The 21,195-nt window shown below is 32.1% G+C and overlaps 1 protein-coding gene and 2 long non-coding RNA genes across 5 annotated transcripts in view; all 3 read right to left on the bottom strand.

Annotated features, from left to right (window-relative positions):
* Positions 1-16,245, bottom strand: part of LOC117118553 — a 31,033-nt gene extending 14,788 nt beyond the window's left edge. For 2 of the 3 annotated variants that reach the window (XR_004447066.1, XR_004447064.1), the window contains exons 1-3: positions 16,020-16,245; positions 13,076-13,454; positions 12,660-12,972 (exon numbers count right to left, since the gene is read on the bottom strand). This is a non-coding gene — a long non-coding RNA (uncharacterized LOC117118553). Of the gene's footprint in view, positions 1-12,098; positions 12,973-13,075; positions 13,455-16,019 lie in introns of those variants that run through there. The other variant, XR_004447063.1, reaches the window with a different exon arrangement.
* LOC117118552 lies at positions 3,014-6,800 on the bottom strand. Its single transcript, XR_004447062.1, has 2 exons — positions 4,857-6,800; positions 3,014-3,210 (listed from the first exon to the last, which is right to left on the bottom strand). It is a non-coding gene; the product is annotated as an uncharacterized LOC117118552 (long non-coding RNA).
* Positions 16,246-17,773: 1,528 nt separating the features above from the next.
* The window catches only part of LOC117118465 (ubiquitin carboxyl-terminal hydrolase 7-like), a 35,825-nt gene continuing 32,403 nt past the window's right edge, over positions 17,774-21,195 (bottom strand). The window contains exon 32 of the mRNA XM_033263053.1: positions 17,774-20,820. Within this exon, the coding sequence (XP_033118944.1) occupies positions 20,717-20,820 (104 nt within the window). The 3' untranslated portion in view covers positions 17,774-20,716. The remainder of the gene's footprint in view (positions 20,821-21,195) is intronic.

Below are 21,195 nucleotides of genomic sequence, written 5' to 3' on the forward strand. Positions count from 1 at the left end.
AATAATAAAAGACCATATAAGAGACATTCCATCAATGTTGGTTACTGTACAGTGATTTATTTTTGTATAATAATTCAAAGTAAAAACTAAAAGATTGTAAATATTGCAGAAACCTGGTACATGACCACTGGGCTAATTAAGGCCTTCAAATACGAAATTGGGCTACGATAATGAAGAAGACAAAAAAGATATTACAATATTCATTAGAAATGATTGACAGCAAGTTTATACTCAATACCGTTATTTTCCTTTGGTCGTTATTTAAACAATAACTAACAAATATCACTAACATTGTCAACATCACATTGTTTAAAAATAAATTAATTCTTATTACAGTATTCAATTCTATTTTAATATTATCATTATGATCACTAAGATTAAGTATGATTATTATTTATTATTTCATCTGCTTTACATTGAAACAATATTTGATATTAAATTCATATTCAAATACAAATACAGTGTGTCAATAATATAGAAGACATTATAGGATATTGACACATCAAAATAAAATCAATCAATGACTATTACAACTGCTGGATATATTGTTTTAATTACTTTTTAGAAGCATGATTTTTGTACCATATATGTAATATATTTGTACCACCATATGTGAAATGCAAGAACTTAAGAGAAACTACATTGTGTCTGGTTACGCATAGAGCCTCCATAACAGCAGAAGATACAGTAGTATAGAATGCATCAATATAACATCAACCATTGACATAATGTACTGTTGGAAATAATGTGTTATTACTTTATGGAAATAATAAAACAAAATATCACTTTTGTCAGCAACAATACCATTGTCAATATCACATTATTTATATCATCATAATAATTCTAATTATTAAATTCTATTTATTTAATAATTAAGTATGATACTTACTATTTAATTATCATTATGATTATAAAAACCAATAATTATGATAATTATAATTATTTATTATTTCAATTTTTAAATTGAGATAATATTTTTGATAACATGCTCTGCATATAACAAATTTTGAATTGATTATCATTGCAGCTTGGACACATACACCATTACATTGTTGCATACATACTTCACTGCATTACGATCACAGTACAGTACTGCAATATGACTGATCACATATGGCGTGTCCACCACAATAATATTGGTAAAATGCAAGAAGAACTTAATAGAAACTGCAATGTGCCTGCTAAAAATAAAAGATTCTCATGATCACTTGTGGCGCATCGGTAAAAATAAAAGATAGTATAGAATGCAACAAAATAACATCACCCATGGACTATATTACAAACAACTGTTGGAAATAACGTTTTATTACTTTATGGAAATACTAAGAAACTATCGCTATTGTCGACATCAGTACCATTGTCAATATCAGATTATAATATCATCATAATAATTCTAATAATTCGCATGATAACCTGCGGCGCGTCAGTAAAAATAAAAGATAGTATAAAATGCATCAAAATAAAATCACCCATTGACTATATTACAAACAACTGTTGGAAATAACTTTTTATTACTTTATGGAAATACAAAGAAACTATCACTATTGTCGACATCAGTACCATTGTTAATATAATCAGATTATTATATCATCATAATAATTCTAATAATTCTCATGATCACTTGTGGTGCATCGGTAAAAATAAAAGATAGTATAGAATGCAACAAAATAACATCACCCATGGACTATATTACAAACAACTGTTGGAAATAACGTTTTATTACTTTATGGAAATACCAAGAAACTATCACTATTGTCGACATCAGTACCATTGTTAATATCAGATTATTATATCATCATAATAATTCTAATAATTCTCATGATCACTTGTGGTGCATCGGTAAAAATAAAAGATAGTATAGAATGCAACAAAATAACATCACCCATGGACTATATTACAAACAACTGTTGGAAATAACGTATTATTACTTTATGGAAATACTAAGAAACTATCACTATTGTCGACATCAGTACCATCGTCAATATCAGATTATTATATCATCATAATAATTCTCATGATCACTTGTGGCGCGTCAGTAAAAATAAAAGATAGTATAGAATGCAACAAAATAACATCACCCATTGACTATATTACAAACAACTGTTGGAAATAACGTTTTATTACTTTATGGAAATACTAAGAAATTATCACTATTGACGACATCAGTACCATTGTCAATATCAGATTATTATATCATCGTAATAATTCTCATGATCACTTGTGGCGCATCGGTAAAAATAAAAGATGGTATAGAATGCAACAAAATAACATCACCCATTGACTATATTACAAACAACTGTTGGAAATAACGTTTTATTACTTTATGGAAATACTAAAGAAACTATCACTATTGTCGACATCAGTACCATTGTCAATATCAGATTATTATATCATCATAATAATTCTAATAATTCTCATGATCACTTGTGGCGCATCGGTAAAAATAAAAGATAGTATAGAATTCAACAAAATAACATCACCCATGGACTATATTACAAACAACTGTTGGAAATAACGTTTTATTACTTTATGGAAATACAAAGAAACTATCACTATTGTCGACATCAGTACCATTGTCAATATCAGATTATTATATCATCATAATAATTCTAATAATTCTCATGATCACTTGTGGCGCATCGGTAAATATAAAAGATAGTATAGAATGCAACAAAATAACATCACCCATGGACTATATTACAAACAACTGTTGGAAATAACGTTTTATTACTTTATGGAAATACTAAGAAACTATCGCTATTGTCGACATCAGTACCATTGTCAATATCAGATTATTATATCATCATAATAATTCTCACGATCACTTGTGGCGCGTCAGTAAAAATAAAAGATAGTATAGAATGCATCAAAATAACATCACCCATTGACTATATTACAAACAACTGTTGGAAATAACGTTTTATTACTTTATGGAAATACTAAGAAACTATCGCTATTGTCGACATCAGTACCATTGTCAATATCAGATTATTATATCATCATAATAATTCTCATGATCACCTGCGGCGCGTCAGTAAAAATAACAGATAGTATAGAATGCATCAAAATAACATCACCCATTGACTATTACAACTGTTGGAAATAGTGTTTTATTACTTTATGGAAATGCTAAGAAACTATCACTATTGTCAACTGCAGCTTGGACACATACTGTACCACTGCATTGTTGCATACATGCATTATGATCACCTATGGCGTGTCCACCACAATAAAAGATAGAGAGGAAATTTTTACCAGTAAAATTGGTAAAATGCAAGAACTAAGAAAAACTGCAATGTGCCTGATCACATATGGTGCCTCAGTAACGATAAAAGATAGTATAGAATGCATCAAAATAATATCACCCATTGACTATATTACAACTGTTGGAAATCTTTTATTATTTTATGGAAATACTGAAAAAATATCACTATTCTCAACATCAGTACCATTGTTAATACAGTATCATATTAAATCATCACAATAATATTTAATTCTATTTAATTACCATTATGATTATAAAAAACAATAATTAAGTACGATAATTTTAATTATTTATTATTTCATCTGTTTTACATTGACATAATATTTGATATTCATGTACTGCATATAACAAATTTCAATTGATTATCATTGCAGCTTGGACATATACCACTGCATTGTTGCACACATACTTTGCAACATTACGATATACAGTACTGCAATATGACTGATTAAAATAATATTAGTCAATTACTATATTACGTTGAAGAAATTAATGTTTTAATTAATTTGTGGAAGTATGATTTCCATTAATATATTTGTACAAAAAGTTGGGAAGTAGAAGAAAAACTTAAAAAAATTACAATATGTTTTATCACATACAGTGCGTCAATAACAATTGCAGTTTGTCTGATCACATACAATACGTTAATCGTAATAATGACAGTATAGGAAATTGAATGCATCAAAATAATATAATAAATTTTTTAGCTGACTTTTCTCAATACCATTCTATATTATTGGGCAAAGAAGCATTGTCCATTCTAGATGAAATATTAGCTAGGAATGAAATACAGTTACAGCCTTTACAAATAAACTTTGAAATGGTGAAATCACAATGGTAAAAAGTAAAGGTACTTGGTAATGAATATGTTGGCAAAACAAGTTCTATCCTTGTAATCCATGGGAAGGCAAGCATCGACAAGAAGTCATAAATTTTAAGAATATTATTATATCGTAATACTATACTAGTTGCCTTTTCTAAATACCATTTTATATTGTGCCAAGAAGCATTGTCCATTCCCGCACAAATATTGGCAAGGGGAAAGAATGCAATTGCAGCAAACAATGACGCTTTATTACTTTATAGAAATACTAAGAAATTATCACTATTGTCAACATCAGTGCCATTGTCAATATCAGATTATTATATCATCATAATAATTCTCATTATCACTTGTGGCGCATCGGTAAAAATAAAAGATAGTATAGAATGCAACAAAATAACATCACCCATTGACTACAGTATATAAAACTGTTGGAAATACTGTTTTATTACTTCATGGACATACGAAAAAACTATCACTATTGTCGACATCAGTACCATTGTCAATATCAGATTATTATATCATCATAATAATTCTCATGATCACTTCCATAGGTAAAAATCGGTAAAAATAAAAGATAGTATAGAATGCATCAAAATAACATCACCCATTGACTATTACAACTGTTGGAAATAGTGTTTTATTACTTTATGGAAATACTAAGAAACTATCGCTATTGTCAACTGCAGCTTGGACACATACTGTACCACTTCATTGTTGCATACTGTACATGCATTATGATCACAGTACTGCAACATGACTGATCACCTATGGCGTGTCCACCACAATAAAAGATATAAAGGAAATTTTTACCAGTAAAATTGGTAAAATGCAAGAACTAAGAAAAACTGCAATGTGCCTGATCACATATGGTGCCTCAGTAACGATAAAAGATAGTATAGAATGCATCAAAATAATATCATCCATTGACTATATTACAACTGTTGGAAATCTTTTATTATTTTATGGAAATACTGAAAAAATATCACTATTCTCAACATCAGTACCATTGTTAATACAGTATCATATTATATCATCACAATAATATTTAATTCTATTTAATTACCATTATGATTATAAAAAACAATAATTAAGTATGATAATTATAATTATTTATTATTTCATCTGTTTTACATTGACATAATATTTGATATTCATGTACTGCATATAACAAATTTCAATTGATTATCATTGCAGCTTGGCATATACCACTGCATTGTTGCACACATACTTTGCAGCATTATGATATACAGTACTGCAATATGACTGATTAAAATAATATCAGTCAATTACTATATTACGTTGAAGAAATTAATGTTTTAATTAATTTTTGGAAGTATGATTTCCATTAATATATTTGTACAAAAAGCTGGGAAGTAGAAGAAAAACTTTAAAAAATTGCAATGTGTTTTATCACATACAGTGCATTAATAACAATTGCAGTATTTCTGATCACATACAATACGTTGATCGTAATATTGACAGTATAGGAAACTGAATGCATCAAAATAATATAGTAAATTTTTTAGCTGACTTTTCTCAATACCATCCTGTATTATTGGGCAAAGAAGCATTGTCCATTCTAGATGAAATATTAGCTAGGAATGAAATGCAGTTACAGCCTTTACAAATAAAGTTTGAAATGGTGAAATCACAATGGTGAAATCACAATGGTAAAAAGTAAAGGTACTTGGTAATGAATATGTTGGCAAAACAAGTTCTATCCTTGTAATCCATGGGAAGGCAAGCATCGACAAGAAGTCATAAATTTTAAGAATATTATTATATCGTAATATTATACTAGCTGCCTTTTCTAAATACCATTTTATATTGTGCCAAGAAGCATTGTCCATTCCCGCACAAATATTGGCAAGGGGAAAGAATGCAATTGCAGCAAACAATGACGCTTTATTACTTTATAGAAATACTAAGAAATTATCACTATTGTCAACATCAGTACCATTGTCGATATCAGATTATTATATCATCATAATAATTCTAATAATTCGCATGATAACCTGCGGCGCGTCAGTAAAAATAACAGATAGTATAGAATGCATCAAAATAAAATCACCCATGGACTATATTACAAACAACTGTTGGAAATAACATTTTATTACTTTATGGAAATGCTAAGAAACTATCACTATTGTCGACATCAGTACCATTGTCAATATCAGATTATTATATCATCATAATAATTCTCAAGATCACTTGTGGCGCGTCAGTAAAAATAAAAGATAGTATAGAATGCATCAAAATAACATCATCCATTGACTATATTACAAACAACTGTTGGAAATAACGTTTTATTTCTTTGTGGAAATACTAAGAAACTATCACTATTGTCGACATCAGTACCATTGTCAATATCAGATTATTATATCATCATAATAATTCTTCTTCATAATAATTCATCAAAATAACATCACCCATTGACTATATTACAAACAACTGTTGGAAATAACGTTTTATTACTTTATGGAAATACTAAGAAACTATCACTATTGTCGACATCAGTACCATTGTCAATATCAGATTATTATGTCATCATAATAATTCTCATGATCACTTGTGGCGCATCGGTAAAAATAAAAGATAGTATAGAATGCATCAAAATAACATCACCCATTGACTATTACAACTGTTGGAAATAGTGTTTTATTACTTTATGGAAATACTAAGAAACTATCACTATTGTCGACATCAGTACCATTGTCAATATCAGATTATTATATCATCATCATAATTCTTCTTCATAATAATTCATCAAAATAACATCACCCATTGACTATATTACAAACAACTGTTGGAAATAACGTTTTATTAATTTATGGAAATACGAAGAAACTATCACTATTGTCGCCATCAGTACCATTGTCAATATCAGATTATTATATCATCATAATAATTCTCATGATCACTTGTGGTGCATCGGTAAAAATAAAAGATAGTATAGAATGCAACAAAATAACATCACCCATTGACTATATTACAAACAACTGTTGGAAATAACGTTTTATTAATTTATGGAAATACTAAGAAACTATCACTATTGTCGACATCAGTACCATTGTCAATATCAGATTATTATATCATCATAATAATTCTCATGATCACTTGTGGCGCATCGGTAAAAATAAAAGATAGTATAGAATGCATCAAAATAACATCACCCATTGACTATATTACAAACAACTGTTGGAAATAACGTTTTATTACTTTGTGGAAATACTAAGAAACTATCAGTATTGTCGACATCAGTACCATTGTCAATATCAGATTATTATATCATCATAATAATTCTTCTTCATAATAATTCATCAAAATAACATCACCCATTGACTATATTACAAACAACTGTTGGAAATAACATTTTATTACTTTATGGAAATACTAAGAAACTATCACTATTGTCAACTGCAGCTTGGACACATACTGTACCACTGCATTGTTGCATACATGCATTATGATCACCTATGGTGTGTCCACCACAATAAAAGATAGAAAGGAAATTTTTACCAGTAAAATTGGTAAAATGCAGGAACTAAGAAAAACTGCAATGTGCCTGATCACATATGGTGCATCAGTAACGATAAAAGATAGTATAGAATGCATCAAAATAATATCACCCATTGACAATATTACAACTGTTGAAAATCCTTTACAAATAAACTTTGAAATCACAATGGTAAAAAGTAAAGTTACTTGGTAATGAATATGTTGGCAAAACAAGTTCTATTCTTGTAATCCATGGGAAGGCAAGAAGTCATAAATTTTAAGAATATTATTATATCACAATGGTAAAAAGTAAAGTTACTGTACTTGGTAATGAATATGTTGGCAAAACAAGTTCTATCCTTGTAATCCATGGGAAGGCAAGAAGTCATGAATTTTAAGAATATTATTATATCACAATGGTAAAAAGTAAAGTTACTGTACTTGGTAATGAATATGTTGGCAAAACAAGTTCTATCCTTGTAATCCATGGGAAGGCAAGTAGTCATAAATTTTAAGATTATTATTATATCGTAATACTATACTAGTTGCCTTTTCTAAATACCATTTTATATTGTGCCAAGAAGCATTGTCCATTCCCGCACAAATATTGGCAAAAGGGGAAAGAATGCAATTGCAGCAAACAATGACGCTGCAGAAGTTAGATGGAAGAAGTTTGAAAGTTACAAAGAATCACAAAGATGGACAAGAGAGAAGGAAGAAATTTGAAAGTTATTGTATATTTTGTAAAGGAACATAATTATTAATTATGCTCTTAACTGTACTTACTAAGAACACCGTACAGTATCAACATACAGTACTAAAACTTTCAGAAGCATTGACAAATCCAGAACAATTTTAGAGAAGAAAATGCATTTACAACCTTTATAATTATGAACTTTTAAATGATAAAATCACAATGGAACAACTGTGTCATTGATAATTTCTTGGAAAGGCTAAGCATACGTCAATAAGAAGCCTTGTTATATATATATATATTCCTAAGAATAGTTTTTCCATTACCATTTTGTATTGTGCAAAGAAGCATTGTTTATTCACTGCAAAATTGTTGCAAGGAGTGAGAATGCAATTACAATATGAACTTCAAAATGGCAAAATAACAAAGGTAAATAGTATGAAGGTTCTTGGACAAGAAGAAATAGGCAAAACATGTTTTATCAATTCCTTATCAGTTACTTGGTAGAGAAGGTGTCAGTAACCTGTAGTAAAACAAGCTTTCTCAATCCATGGGGAAGTGTACGTCAACAAGTAATCTTATTTAAGGCGAGACATTTTTATTCCTTGATTCGCGTACTTCTTTTTTTAAAGATTATCGGAGGAGGGCGGAATAAAAATAAAAATACAATTTTGTTTTCTTTATTTAGCAAAGTTTTGCCAAAATGATCCAGAGAGAGGAGAAAATAAAAATAAAATTTTATTGGTACAGTAAATGTAAAATAGGATGCTTAAATTTATATAATTAGGAAGAAATATACATGTCTTTGGCAGGCAGCAGAAGGCATAATAAAAATAAAGAAAAACTTTTAATTTTTTTCTGAAATTTCCACTTTTTCATGGTGGCGCAGGTCCACTAATTGGCCAAAAATAAAATTTTATTTTTATTTGAAATCACCAACACTTACAGTCGGCGGGTTCGCTAAATACGGATAAAAAAAAGTCTCGCCTAAAGAATTGTTTTACGTCTTAGCCTGGTAGTGAAGGTGTTAATAGTCCCTGGTAAAAGAAGCTCTGTCAATCAAAGAGTACATCAACAAGAATCCTTGTTATATATTTAAAGAATAGTTTTACATTTTAGCTGACTTTTCTCATACCATTTTGCATTACTGTGCAAATTCCCCATTCCCGGAGAAATTTTAGCTAGGGGAGAAAATGCAGCTGCAGCCTTAACTGTAAACTTTCAAATGGTGAAATCACAACAGTAAAAAGTGAAATCACCTGGTAGAGAAGGTGTTAGTAGTTCCTGGCAAAAGAAGCTCTGTCAATCCATTGCAAAGTGTACATCAACAAGAAGCATTGATATATATTTAAAGAATTTTTACATTTTAGCTGACTTTTCTAAAACCATTTTGCATTGCTGTGCAAAGAAAAATTGTCCACTCCTGGAGAAATTCTAGCTAGGGGAGGAAAATGCAGTTGCAAGCTTAACTGTAAACTTTCAAATGATGAAATCACAATGGTACGGAAGCTTATAGTAACCTTCCAGATGTTCAGATGACGAGATCCAGGATCTTGTCAACTGATCATTTTTTCTAAATGATGTACACATGACGAGATCCAAGATCTCATCATCTAATCATCTTTTCTAAAGGATGTACATATTATTTTTCAGCTTAACGGTGAGCAACATGTTGGACAGTAGCGCGTCGGATCATGAGGAGTTGAATGACGTACAGATACTTTTTTCTTTCAGAGATCATGACAGAGAAAACAAAGGAAAAAGACCCATTGGTCAGGTTGAGCTTATGGAATTGGTAGAAAAGGTAATAAATAAAAATACTACTCTGTATGCATATACAATAATAATAATGTAACAGGTCCTGTCTCTCAGTCTCAGTCTTCGGCTTTAGAAGTAGTATCACAAGTGCAACCAGGCACATGGGTTAATTAATTGCATAACCCAGTGGGACATTCGTTGTTTTATTGTGACTACTGCTACAGTTGGAATTATCGCCTTAAGTCCCAATGTTTTCTTGAATGTATAGGAATTGTTCTGAAAGCTGCTTTGGAAATGAAACCTGAATTCACATCTAGGCCTGCTTCAGAACATTGTTAACACTACAATACAAGTCCTGGACCCAGGATCACAAACATTTTTACAGCCCAGTGTTCTCCCGAAGCCGTCTTAGCCGTCAATTTTACCGGTAAAATTAACCAATCAACCAGTAAAAATTTTGAGTTTGTAAAATAAAAAAAACTATTGATTAGGCTTTAGTAGTCCAGACTGGCCCTCTTAATAAATTAACATCATTCCAGTCTATATCTACACTTTGAATATGTGTTGTTGTGTCTTCAAGTCATTTAACCCAACTAAAAAGGGGTAACGTACCTCACATTGTGCGCATTGCAATTTTTTATGGACAAATTTACCAGTAAAAATTTTTCAGTTGGGAGAACACTGGCTCAGCCCCTATACAAATACTGTATTTTTGACGTGATTACATAACATTTATTATGGTGGATGCTTTGACGTCATATTACTTAGAATTTCAAAACTTCTAAAGGGTGTACACATTACGAGATCCATGATCTCGTAATCTAATCATCTCATCTAAAGGATGTAGACATGACGAAATGAAGGATCTCGTAATCTAATCATCTCTTCTAAAGGATGTAGACATGGCGATATCAGGATATCCTCATGTGATCAAAACAGAAAAATAGTATCATTTTAGTGTTCATCATGGTTTAGATATTTACCAGTGGCAAGGGTTCGAGAGGATTTTCTTTGCGGGTAATCTTCAGTTTAAGGGATAATCTGCTCACAGGTGTCTACTTGTAGGTACACTAGACCCAGAGAGCCTATATAAATGAAGCACAGTAGTAGTACCTGGCCTTAAAACTAGTTGTTACTCTTTGGGTGGAAATGGCCCCTCGCTAATCAAGTGCTCCATTAAATAACTATGTATAAAGTAGATAATCAATGGAAACCAATAGCCTCGTTCACATCGAACTATGTCGACTAGATTATCTACTTGATGTCGACAATAGTTTCGACGTGAACGGTCAATTACGGCGAGATAAAGTTCATAACTTGACGATGGCTGTTAGCTCGACTAACTTGTAAATCCAGTCATCGTCGAGTTGATAACGCACCTCGGGTGGCCTCAGGTCACAAATACACCAATCAGAACAAAGTCGGTTGACCCTTAGCAAGCTTGCTTGTTTGTTAGTTTATTTTGATCGTTCGAGAGAGAAGGTTTTTCAGTGTAGGCCTAGCTTAGATCTTTATATCAATTATGACCGAGAAAGTACGCCAAAAGCGACATTGTTGGACTTATGAAGAAGAATTCGATCTTTTTGACATTTGGAAGGAACCAGAGGTATGTGAAAAGGTGGAAGATAAAATGTACAGACAAAAAGCTACCATTCATGAGCAAATGGCTGTACGAATGCGTGATCTTGGTCACACCGGGATCACAGCCGCCGCTCTCGTGAGCGTAGTTGGTCCAGCAAGGTATCTCGACATAATCGGACCATCGAACGCAATTAGGAGTGTAGCGCTGTTCAATAGTTTATCTACTTATGTCGACAATAACCGATGTGAACCAATCTAATGCGTCTAATGACGGCTCTATTGAAATACATTTAAAAACTGTTCGGCCATTTCTTTATCGAGGCATTTAAGAATGTAAATAGGAAGAACATGACTATTGTGCACTGGTGTTGGTAATGTTTTGCATAGTGCTTTTTGTCATTACTAAATAAGTTTGAAATATAAATGAAATAATTAACATATTAACAAAAATAATATTAATAGAAAATAATAATAAAAATGATATTTATTTTTAAAAATCTAAATTTTTCATCCTGGTCAGGACATCTTGATGAATCTTAATGTTTTTTAGAGTTTTTGTGTTGTTTATTCTAAATTGTTAAATTTTTCATTTTAAAACAAATGTTTATTCATCTTTTTACAACTTTTTATGTTTATTAATGTCCTAACTATATAACTATATACTGTATATATTATATTCATTGTACTTTTTTTTACGTTTAATTAATACCATGGTCAAATGAATTTCCTTTTGGATAATAAATTATTTTTGAATAGAATTGAACAGTTTTTGTATATATTATGATTATGGTAAATAAATTACAGTTATTATCGGTTTGTCCATTTACACTTTCGGTATTTTGATCGCTTGCTTCTAAAATCGCTCAATGTTGTGTGAACGTTATTTTATGACATACCTAACTAAAATATTCACGAACGTTATAAGAATGTTTCCTATTTTCTGGGATACTTTAAACATTACATACACACTGTGCATTTATATAGTGCCGCTATATTATGAGCGTAGCATTACTGGCAGCTAATACAACATACACTACCTTATAATATGGAAGACTGCTCTTCGCTCCCATATTTAACTTTGGATACCTTTTTCTTCCAAAGGTTTACAATTAGTGTAGATACAGATAATACACTTCATCTGGTTCATACTTGTAGCTGTCTTTGGTATCGATAAGTGTTCTTTCTGGCCAAAACATTGCCCGGAACAAATTAAGAAAAAGTTTGGTACAGGAAGGTTGACTAGGAATGAATATCCTCAATTTGTCTGTACTCTTCAACGAGCTTGCATTTTTTTTATGTTTGCCTTCAGGCCATCACGAAGCCTCTTGCTTTACCTAACATCAGCCAACTCTGCAATTGAATAATGAAGATTATCGGTACTTAAATTTGTACTGTGATACAGTAACAATCCCTCATGTCAATTCCAGATATATTAATTCTAAATGTCCCATACCTGTTTCAGTCTGTTGTAATCTACTGTACTTCCGATTTCATCCAATCAAGATTTAAATCAGTTCTTATCCATTACTCGCAAAATTACTTTTCGCACAGCAAAACATGCTGGTTTTTCAAGTCCTTCCAATATAATCACTGGGCACATCATGCGATTTTTCTACGCCCTTCATAAATGCATGTTGACGTACAGTACAGCATTGAATTGAAATCATGAATAAAATAGACATCATGTGTTCCTAATCCGTATTGTGATCTGCTAGCTTGCTTCACAAACGTTCTCTACAACTTCTTTCTCATTATTTTTTTCCAGTCGTTGTTTCGGTCTTCTTCTTTGTCCTCTATACATCATTTTAACATCATGCATCCATTTTGTGTTGCTAAAAAATAAATTAATTTGAATATTATTTCAACATCTCTATTTCGCTTTCTTGTTTTCATTCATCCCATAACCGTCAGTATGGATTTTTCTCCCCACACATACTGTATATTCATGTGTAGTAAGGTAAGGAACAAGGTTTGATACCATTATGATAAAAACTAAAGCCCTGCTTCTCAAACTTTTTTTTAGGTGGCAACTCACTTTCAGACTCTATTCTTGGTGACCCAAGGCATAAATTGTCATACTACAACGATACACTGTAAACAAATAGAATGCTCTTCCTGCCCACATTGTGGAAGCTGAATGTAGGCCTATCACCACACAGTTTAGGGCACATAGAAAAAATTATTAGATTATCAGTCTTTCTTTTTTTTTTAAATAGATGAGGGCGAGAGTTTTTTTTGTTTTTTTGAGGGAACATACCCCTTCGCACCCCACCCCCTGTGTGCATGAACAGAACGAACATGTATCATTTTTCGAAGTGGCAGATACATTTAAACAACTCCCTGTGATTCACACACCCATCACATCAAGGAAGATCGCCACTAATGCAACAAGATATGTTTAGCAGCGAGAGTTTGTGAAACATGCCAGTTTTCATGCTGTGAATCAATGATCCGATCAGTCCATGGGCGGGTCTCTTTAGGGACGGACTGCGGTGTTGCCTATTTTGTGAGCATTTGTTTTTTGCAAAGTTGTTTTTATGCAGTTCAAGGATGCGACAAAAATACATTTTTTTTTAAATAATAAAATTATTCCCGCATCAATATTTCCAAAATTTTTTATGTGGGCGGGATTGATAACCTAATAATTTTTTCTATTTGCCCTTAAAGAAAGATATCAGAAGACAAGGGGGCTTTTAAAAGGTTGGAAATGACCTACCAGCCTTTGATGCATGTTTATGTTTATGTTTAGTTGCGGTGAGTTATTGATATAATTTTGTGTTGATCAGGCCTATTTTACTTGCCAAAAGGCCAATAAAATCATGTTTTCTGATGAATTAACAGTATTACATTGTTGTTTTAGAAATCTATACTAGTATAATTTGATAGCCATAGTTGCCTCCTAATCTAACAAGTAAAGATATGCTGGCTGTTGTACTTCTACAATCAACCTCGGCTTAATTCAAATACACAGTAGCTGTGATTTTTATTTACTCTGCAAATTACTGTACACAAGGCATTTGTTATCACGTGCTAGAATGTTCCATTTTGTAGCTCAACTACAGTATATTTAATAAAATCATAATTTTGAAATGCTTAATGTAAACCAATAAAACATTGAAAACAATGACAAATTTTTGACTTATGCACAGTTGACTACTAAAGGCAAGGTTAACTAGGTAAATTATTAGTGAAAAATGAAGCTTGTATTATACTGTACATCTCCATTCCTTCACAAAAAAAAACTCAAAAAGAAAAGGAACATCACATCATTTTAAACATTTTGTTTATTAACATGTTCGTGCCTAATCAATGGTCTTATCAATCCTTGGAGAGATTGGCGACCAGGCGACTTTGAGAGTAGCCCACAAAAATTTCAAGTTAAAACCGGCTAAAAATTTCCAACTGGTTTTAACTGGAATTTTCTCCTTTTTTGAGATTCTAGAATTTTCTAGCTTTCATTTTCGCAGCTACGTCTGAGAGTATCTCTTGAGTTGAGTCCTTTGTTTTTAATAGCAAAGTCTGCTTTTTTTTTCTTCTGGAGTCAGAAGCAGTCTCACAACCCCCAAAAGTGTTTTTGCGACCAAAATTTGGGTCGCAAACCATAGTTTGGAGAAGCAGGGGACTATATGTACTGTACAGCCCTCTCAACCTCCACAAATAAAACATGTCACTATGTTTACTAAAAATTTTCAAATAAATTTGTTAATTTATATGCAGCAATTAAATAATTTATCACTTAATTTTAAAATTTTCATTTTGCAAGTTAAAATATATAAAATTAAATTTCATATTTTATCAAGTTAAAATTTAATATAAGAAATATAATTACGACAATTGAAATTCCATAATATAATAATGGAATACCAGCAGATCACTAGAAATAGATATTCTTCTGAAATGCAGTAGCACATAATATGATGATAGCCATTAGACTTAAATTTTAGGTCAAGCAAGCTCCACTTATTGACACCTTTGTCGGATCAATATCCACGGCCATTGGCCTATTAAAATTTCCATGGAAATGTATCATTACATCTTGGTATTCTCGCATTCTAAGCATTTGACTATACTACTAAATTTGAGCCAACATTTTAAACAATACATAAAAACCCTCCCCCAAATGAACACTACCACTAGGGATATTCTATTCCAGGACTGCACCGAGGCTCTCGGCTGGACAGGCCCCGCCCTGGTAGCTGAGCACTACGTAAATTCTTAAGTAAGCAAGAAGTGTACTAGGCTAGGGCCCGCCCTGGTAGTAGCACTACGTAATTACTTAAGTAAGCAAGAAGTGTACTACTAGGAGGCCTAGTTTTTAGGCTAGGCCTAGCCTAGATAGACATCCCATACGGTAAATGTTTCAAAATGAGCAAAAACTATGGCATTACAGTACTTACTGAGTCAATAAATTATTAACAACACCACGAATTTAGGCAACTGATCTCTCTTTACCAGGAACTTGTTACACTGACCAGGGAGTTGTTATTTAGAAATAATAACTCCCTGCACTGATTAGAACTACTGGGCCTAAAGCTCTGATTGGTTGGATTGGAACCAACGCTTTCGATTCGCGCGTTGAGAGGCCGGCTTTCATGTAGTATCAATTGGTATCAATCAGCAAGCGGCCACGTAGTACGATGATTAGCATTTCTTCCTTGCCATTTTAAGTAGGGCGCCGCCTATAATTTCGTTATGATATATTTTCGGAAGGATCATGTTTCTATTAATTTTGCTGTAAACATTTCCTGGAAAGTAGTACCAGGAAAAAAAATTATTACCAAAAATTTCGTTTTTTGCTCCAAAAACATGTTTTTATAATTTCCTATTTTCCAAGCCATCAATTGTTACCACTTATTGGTGGCAGAAGATAGCTAAAGTGACAATAGTAAATCACAAAAAAAAAAAAATATTTTTAAAAGTTCTAATAGTTAGTGCATGAAAAAATAATTGATTTAACTTCAAAAAAGGTGGTTTTAGTAACATTTTCACAAGATCATGCAATATCCGTAAGCCTTAGTTAGTATTTATCAGATTGTGTTGAATTTGGACTTAAATTACTGTACTCGGAATTACATGGATATATATCTGTCTCTTATACACATCTAGATGTGTATAAGAGACAGAATCTATACTAGTATAATTTGATAGCCATAGTTGCCTCCTAATCTAACAAGTAAAGATATGCTGGCTGTTGTACTTCTACAATCAACCTCGGCTTAATTCAAATACACAGTAGTGAGTAACCCAAAATTAGGGCCTGGTACCCAGGCTATAATGCATGTAATAAAGTATACGAAACTCATGGACGACATGTTTCAACATGTCCCATGTTATCATCAGGTAATAACACTTATGCTATTAATGGTACAACCGGTCAGACAGCTAATATTAAGGTAAGTCATGTAGGTTAGGAATACTATGGTAAGTCATGTATATAGGAATTAGAATAAATTTGAATGAGAGAGTGATATTGTAATGAGTTGTTTGTTACACAGAGTTACACCCTGCGCAAGTAAATTTGTAGACAACACGGGCTCGGAGATTAGTTGGGACATAGTCTTTTACATAAAAAAAAATTTGATAACTTATGATTTGAAAGCAAGTTTGACATTAATGTTAGAGCAATAATTTTTTATCATAACATTGATTTTTCATTGACAATAGTTTAAAAATGGTGTATAGGGTATAAATGGAAATAAGAAGGTTGTGTTTGTGTTTTAGGATCCAAAATGGTTGGTGATAGTTTTCTGTTCAGATAGTTATGTATTATTTTATTAATCAATTAATAAAATAATACATAACTAATTAATAAAATAATACATAACTATCTGTTCAGATAGTTATGTATTATTTTATTAATTAATTATTTTTTGAAAATTAAGTACAAGTTTTCTTAAATCTTTATAACAACCGGGATAACAACACATCGTTGTGGTGCAAAACGACCACTAGTCATTGCATGACAGTCATGTGTCGTGGTATGATATCCAGGTGTCTCTGCAAGATATCCAGGTGTCGCTGCAATATAGCCAGCTGTCGCTGCAAGATAGCCAGATGTCAGTGCAACACGGCCAGTGCAAAACTGGCAGGTGTAGCACTGACATCAAAGTACAATTCTAAAAAACCAGATCATACAAAACAGTAAGTGTCATTTCAGATAGCCAGATTGATTTTCAAGGCATCCAATGTGTTGAATGCATTTCACTTGCCTTTTATTCATTTATTATCTATTTATACAATTCACATCGTTTTCAACAACTTTACCCCAAGTTATTGATTATAAATGTTTTCATTATGCTTCAACTCACCAATAAACTTAAAAAAACAAAAAGAACACATTCTACAAAGATCAGAATAAGATCATTGAGATTATTGTTTAGCTTGTTATGTATTTTTTTTTAGAATATACAAACAACAATCTTTGAAATTTTATAAACAATTCTGGTAAAATGTTGTTGGTGCGATCACTTTTTTGAAAAGATAACCTATTAACTCCAACAGATGAATATAAAAAGAAGAATCAACAGACCAATAGGTCCATAAACAGGCTAAGCATTGAAATAGAGGGAGGAATATGACTGGTGCTGTCTATGTTTCACAAATTCAAGGTCAAAGAGCTAACTATACACCAATAAGCATCTTACGCCCTCTAAACTCTTAGAAATCAAAACTTAATAAATATATAAAATATAATCAGTATAGTATGTAGGATGAAGGAAAAATTCATAATGAAAAAAGAAGTATTTTATATAATTACAAGAATAAGCTATATTTACTTATCTAGAATATGCTAGAAACTCAATTTTTGAAGTGTTCAATTACATTTTTTTTTTCCTCTATAGCATTTTCTTTGTAAAGAATTACCTTCAGTATCATATTATATCTTTTTTCTTAAATGAATTTACTAATGTTTTAAACACTCACTTTCTCCAAAGATTTTGTTCCTATGAATTCTTAAGGTTGAAATTTCTAAGTAGCTGGAGAAATACTGATTAATTCAGTTGTAATTTTAACAATTATACATGTATATTACATAACAACATATAAAATGACTACACCTTATGGAGAACCCTTAAGCACAAGAAGATTCTGCATTTAATATACATTGAAGCCAGGCAATCAATGCGCCGTAAGACGGTCGTAATACCATCGCACAACAATCCAACTCTGCTCCGTGTTCGCTAGACGTGATGCCGTCTGCTGATTGGCCTGGGCAGTCTGAACAGATCGTCATTAAAAACGATGTGTTGGATGCGCGTTGTCACGCTGAGTACTTCATAGAATTTTGTCGGCCGACGATCGTCGGGCGCAGTGAGTACCCAGATTAAAAGATAATCTTGAACAGATTAAAAGATAATCTTGAACAGATTAAAAGATAATCTTGAACAGATTAAAAGATAATCTTGAACAGATTAAAAGATAATCTTGAAATCTGCTAAGATTCCAAAGTACAACAAAGTTTCCCTTTTTTTCTTGTATGAGCCAATACCCAGTACCAGCCAAGCTATCAAAACCCTATGCTTTCTACAAGGATTAAAGCTTTAATTAAATCCAGGCCAACAGGTTAGATACCTTGCCTGGGAGTATTCAATAGTGGAATCAGGTCAGCAGAATATTTACCTATAAATGCCAAGAAGATATAAAGACAAAATGTCATCAATGTAAAGTCCAATTGAAACTTAATTATGCTAATTGGATTTTTTGTGTTTTTTTGGAGAAAGAACATATATCCCCATCAAGAACCCAAGACAATGGACCCTTCCGTAATGTCAATCAACTGACCAATCAGAACAGTGCCAGGAATATGTGGGACCTTTGCAACAATATCCAAGGGGCGTGGCTTAGCAGAACGGTCCATTACCATTTGCTTAACAGAGCTATGAGATTAGATATCAGTTCTTACAAAGTTACATTCCATGGGATTTATTATCAAAACACTAAGGTTCAATAAGTTGTTGTGGACAAAATGTATTACCTAAAGGAGGTTATTTCCCTACCAATACTAAACCCATATAAGTGGATATTTACACCTTCAATAAAAAACATGGAAACTAACACATTGACATATTAATTTGTATATGGATTCATTTCCTTGCATGCGGAAATTTGTAAATAAACAAATTACATAAATTTTAACACTTCACTTGATACATATTCATTATATTTAGGCCATTGTTTATCAGGTTGGCAGATCGTGGTAACCAGAGTATATTTCAGTAAGAATATAATAAAGATGGATCTTTACTATATCTATATTCAGTAAGAATATAGTAAAGATGGATCATGATGCTTGAATTATGAGGTACCTCACACACCAGTGTTCTATCAGATACCTTATGAACCCATGTATACTTTGTAAACCCATTGTTACCTCATACCTTAATGGTTCATATGATACAACAATGTTTTAGTGGGTACTTCATACAACCACAGTTCACAAGGAACCTCATAAAAACATGGTTTATCAAGCCATGGTTGTCAAGTACCATATGCAACAATGGTCAATCAGGTACCTCACCAGACTACTGATTACCAGTTACCTCACACAACCATAGTTTACCAGGTACAACAACCATGGGTTACCAGGTACCTCATACAACCAAAGGAAGTACGGTACCATATGCAACCATTAGTTAACCAGGTAATACATACAACCAAGGCTAGTAAAATACCATAAGCAAACATGGGTTACCAGGTACCTCATACAACTAAAGCAGGTATAGTACCAAATGCAACCATAGTTTACCAGGTAATATATACAACCGAGTTCAGTAAAATACCATAAGCAACCATGGTTCATCAGGTACTTCATAACACCACATCTTATTAAGCACCTCATACACCCATAGTTATAAAGTAGTTTATTGTGTTTGAGCTACCAAGCCTTGGTTTTAGCATTGCTACATGTATCTACATCTCATTGAGTTTGAATTCTTTGAATAACCAACGAGGCACTTTGTCTTGTTTCAGGCCACTGGTCTACAGGTGGCAACTCTCTCCAGATTCGGCATTCCTGGTAACATTCAAGGTGGTGAACTCTAGCTTGGGTAAAGTAAGCACATGAAATACAGCTCAACAGAGGGCGCCATCTGTCCTAATTTAGAATCTTAATTGCCTTTTCAAAGTAATTATAACGAGAGCGCTTGTTCTTGTTGACATGGTCAAGGCCAAGCCAAGGCTTCGGTTGCATAGCTCCAGCTGAGAATTGAAAAACATAGGATAACACTTTTACAAAGTTGATCTGTATTAACACACAGCATTAAAAGAAATCAGTAATGCTATCAAACCCTGTATTATTGTAAAAATAGAAAAAAAAAAACTCTTTGTTTTATAATTTGGTATAAAGTATTTAATATGCAGTATATAAATGTAAATTAATATAATTATTATGACAGCAAATTAAAGGTAGCACAAAGATGGCATTAACACAAATGGCCATTGCACAGGCCTCTACATATGGTCATCAGTTATAATTTTTCTGTTGATTTCCTGCTTCAGAAGATAATATTTTGTGGTGGATCCAACATTTCAAAGCAGAGGGGATCCAGGGAGAGACTCAGAAATGAGGGTCCA

This window comes from Anneissia japonica, unplaced genomic scaffold (assembly GCF_011630105.1).
Source record: "Anneissia japonica isolate Jap-2015-1 unplaced genomic scaffold, ASM1163010v1 scaffold287869_len1821871_cov162, whole genome shotgun sequence".
NCBI classification, from domain to species: Eukaryota; Metazoa; Echinodermata; class Crinoidea; order Comatulida; family Comatulidae; genus Anneissia; species Anneissia japonica.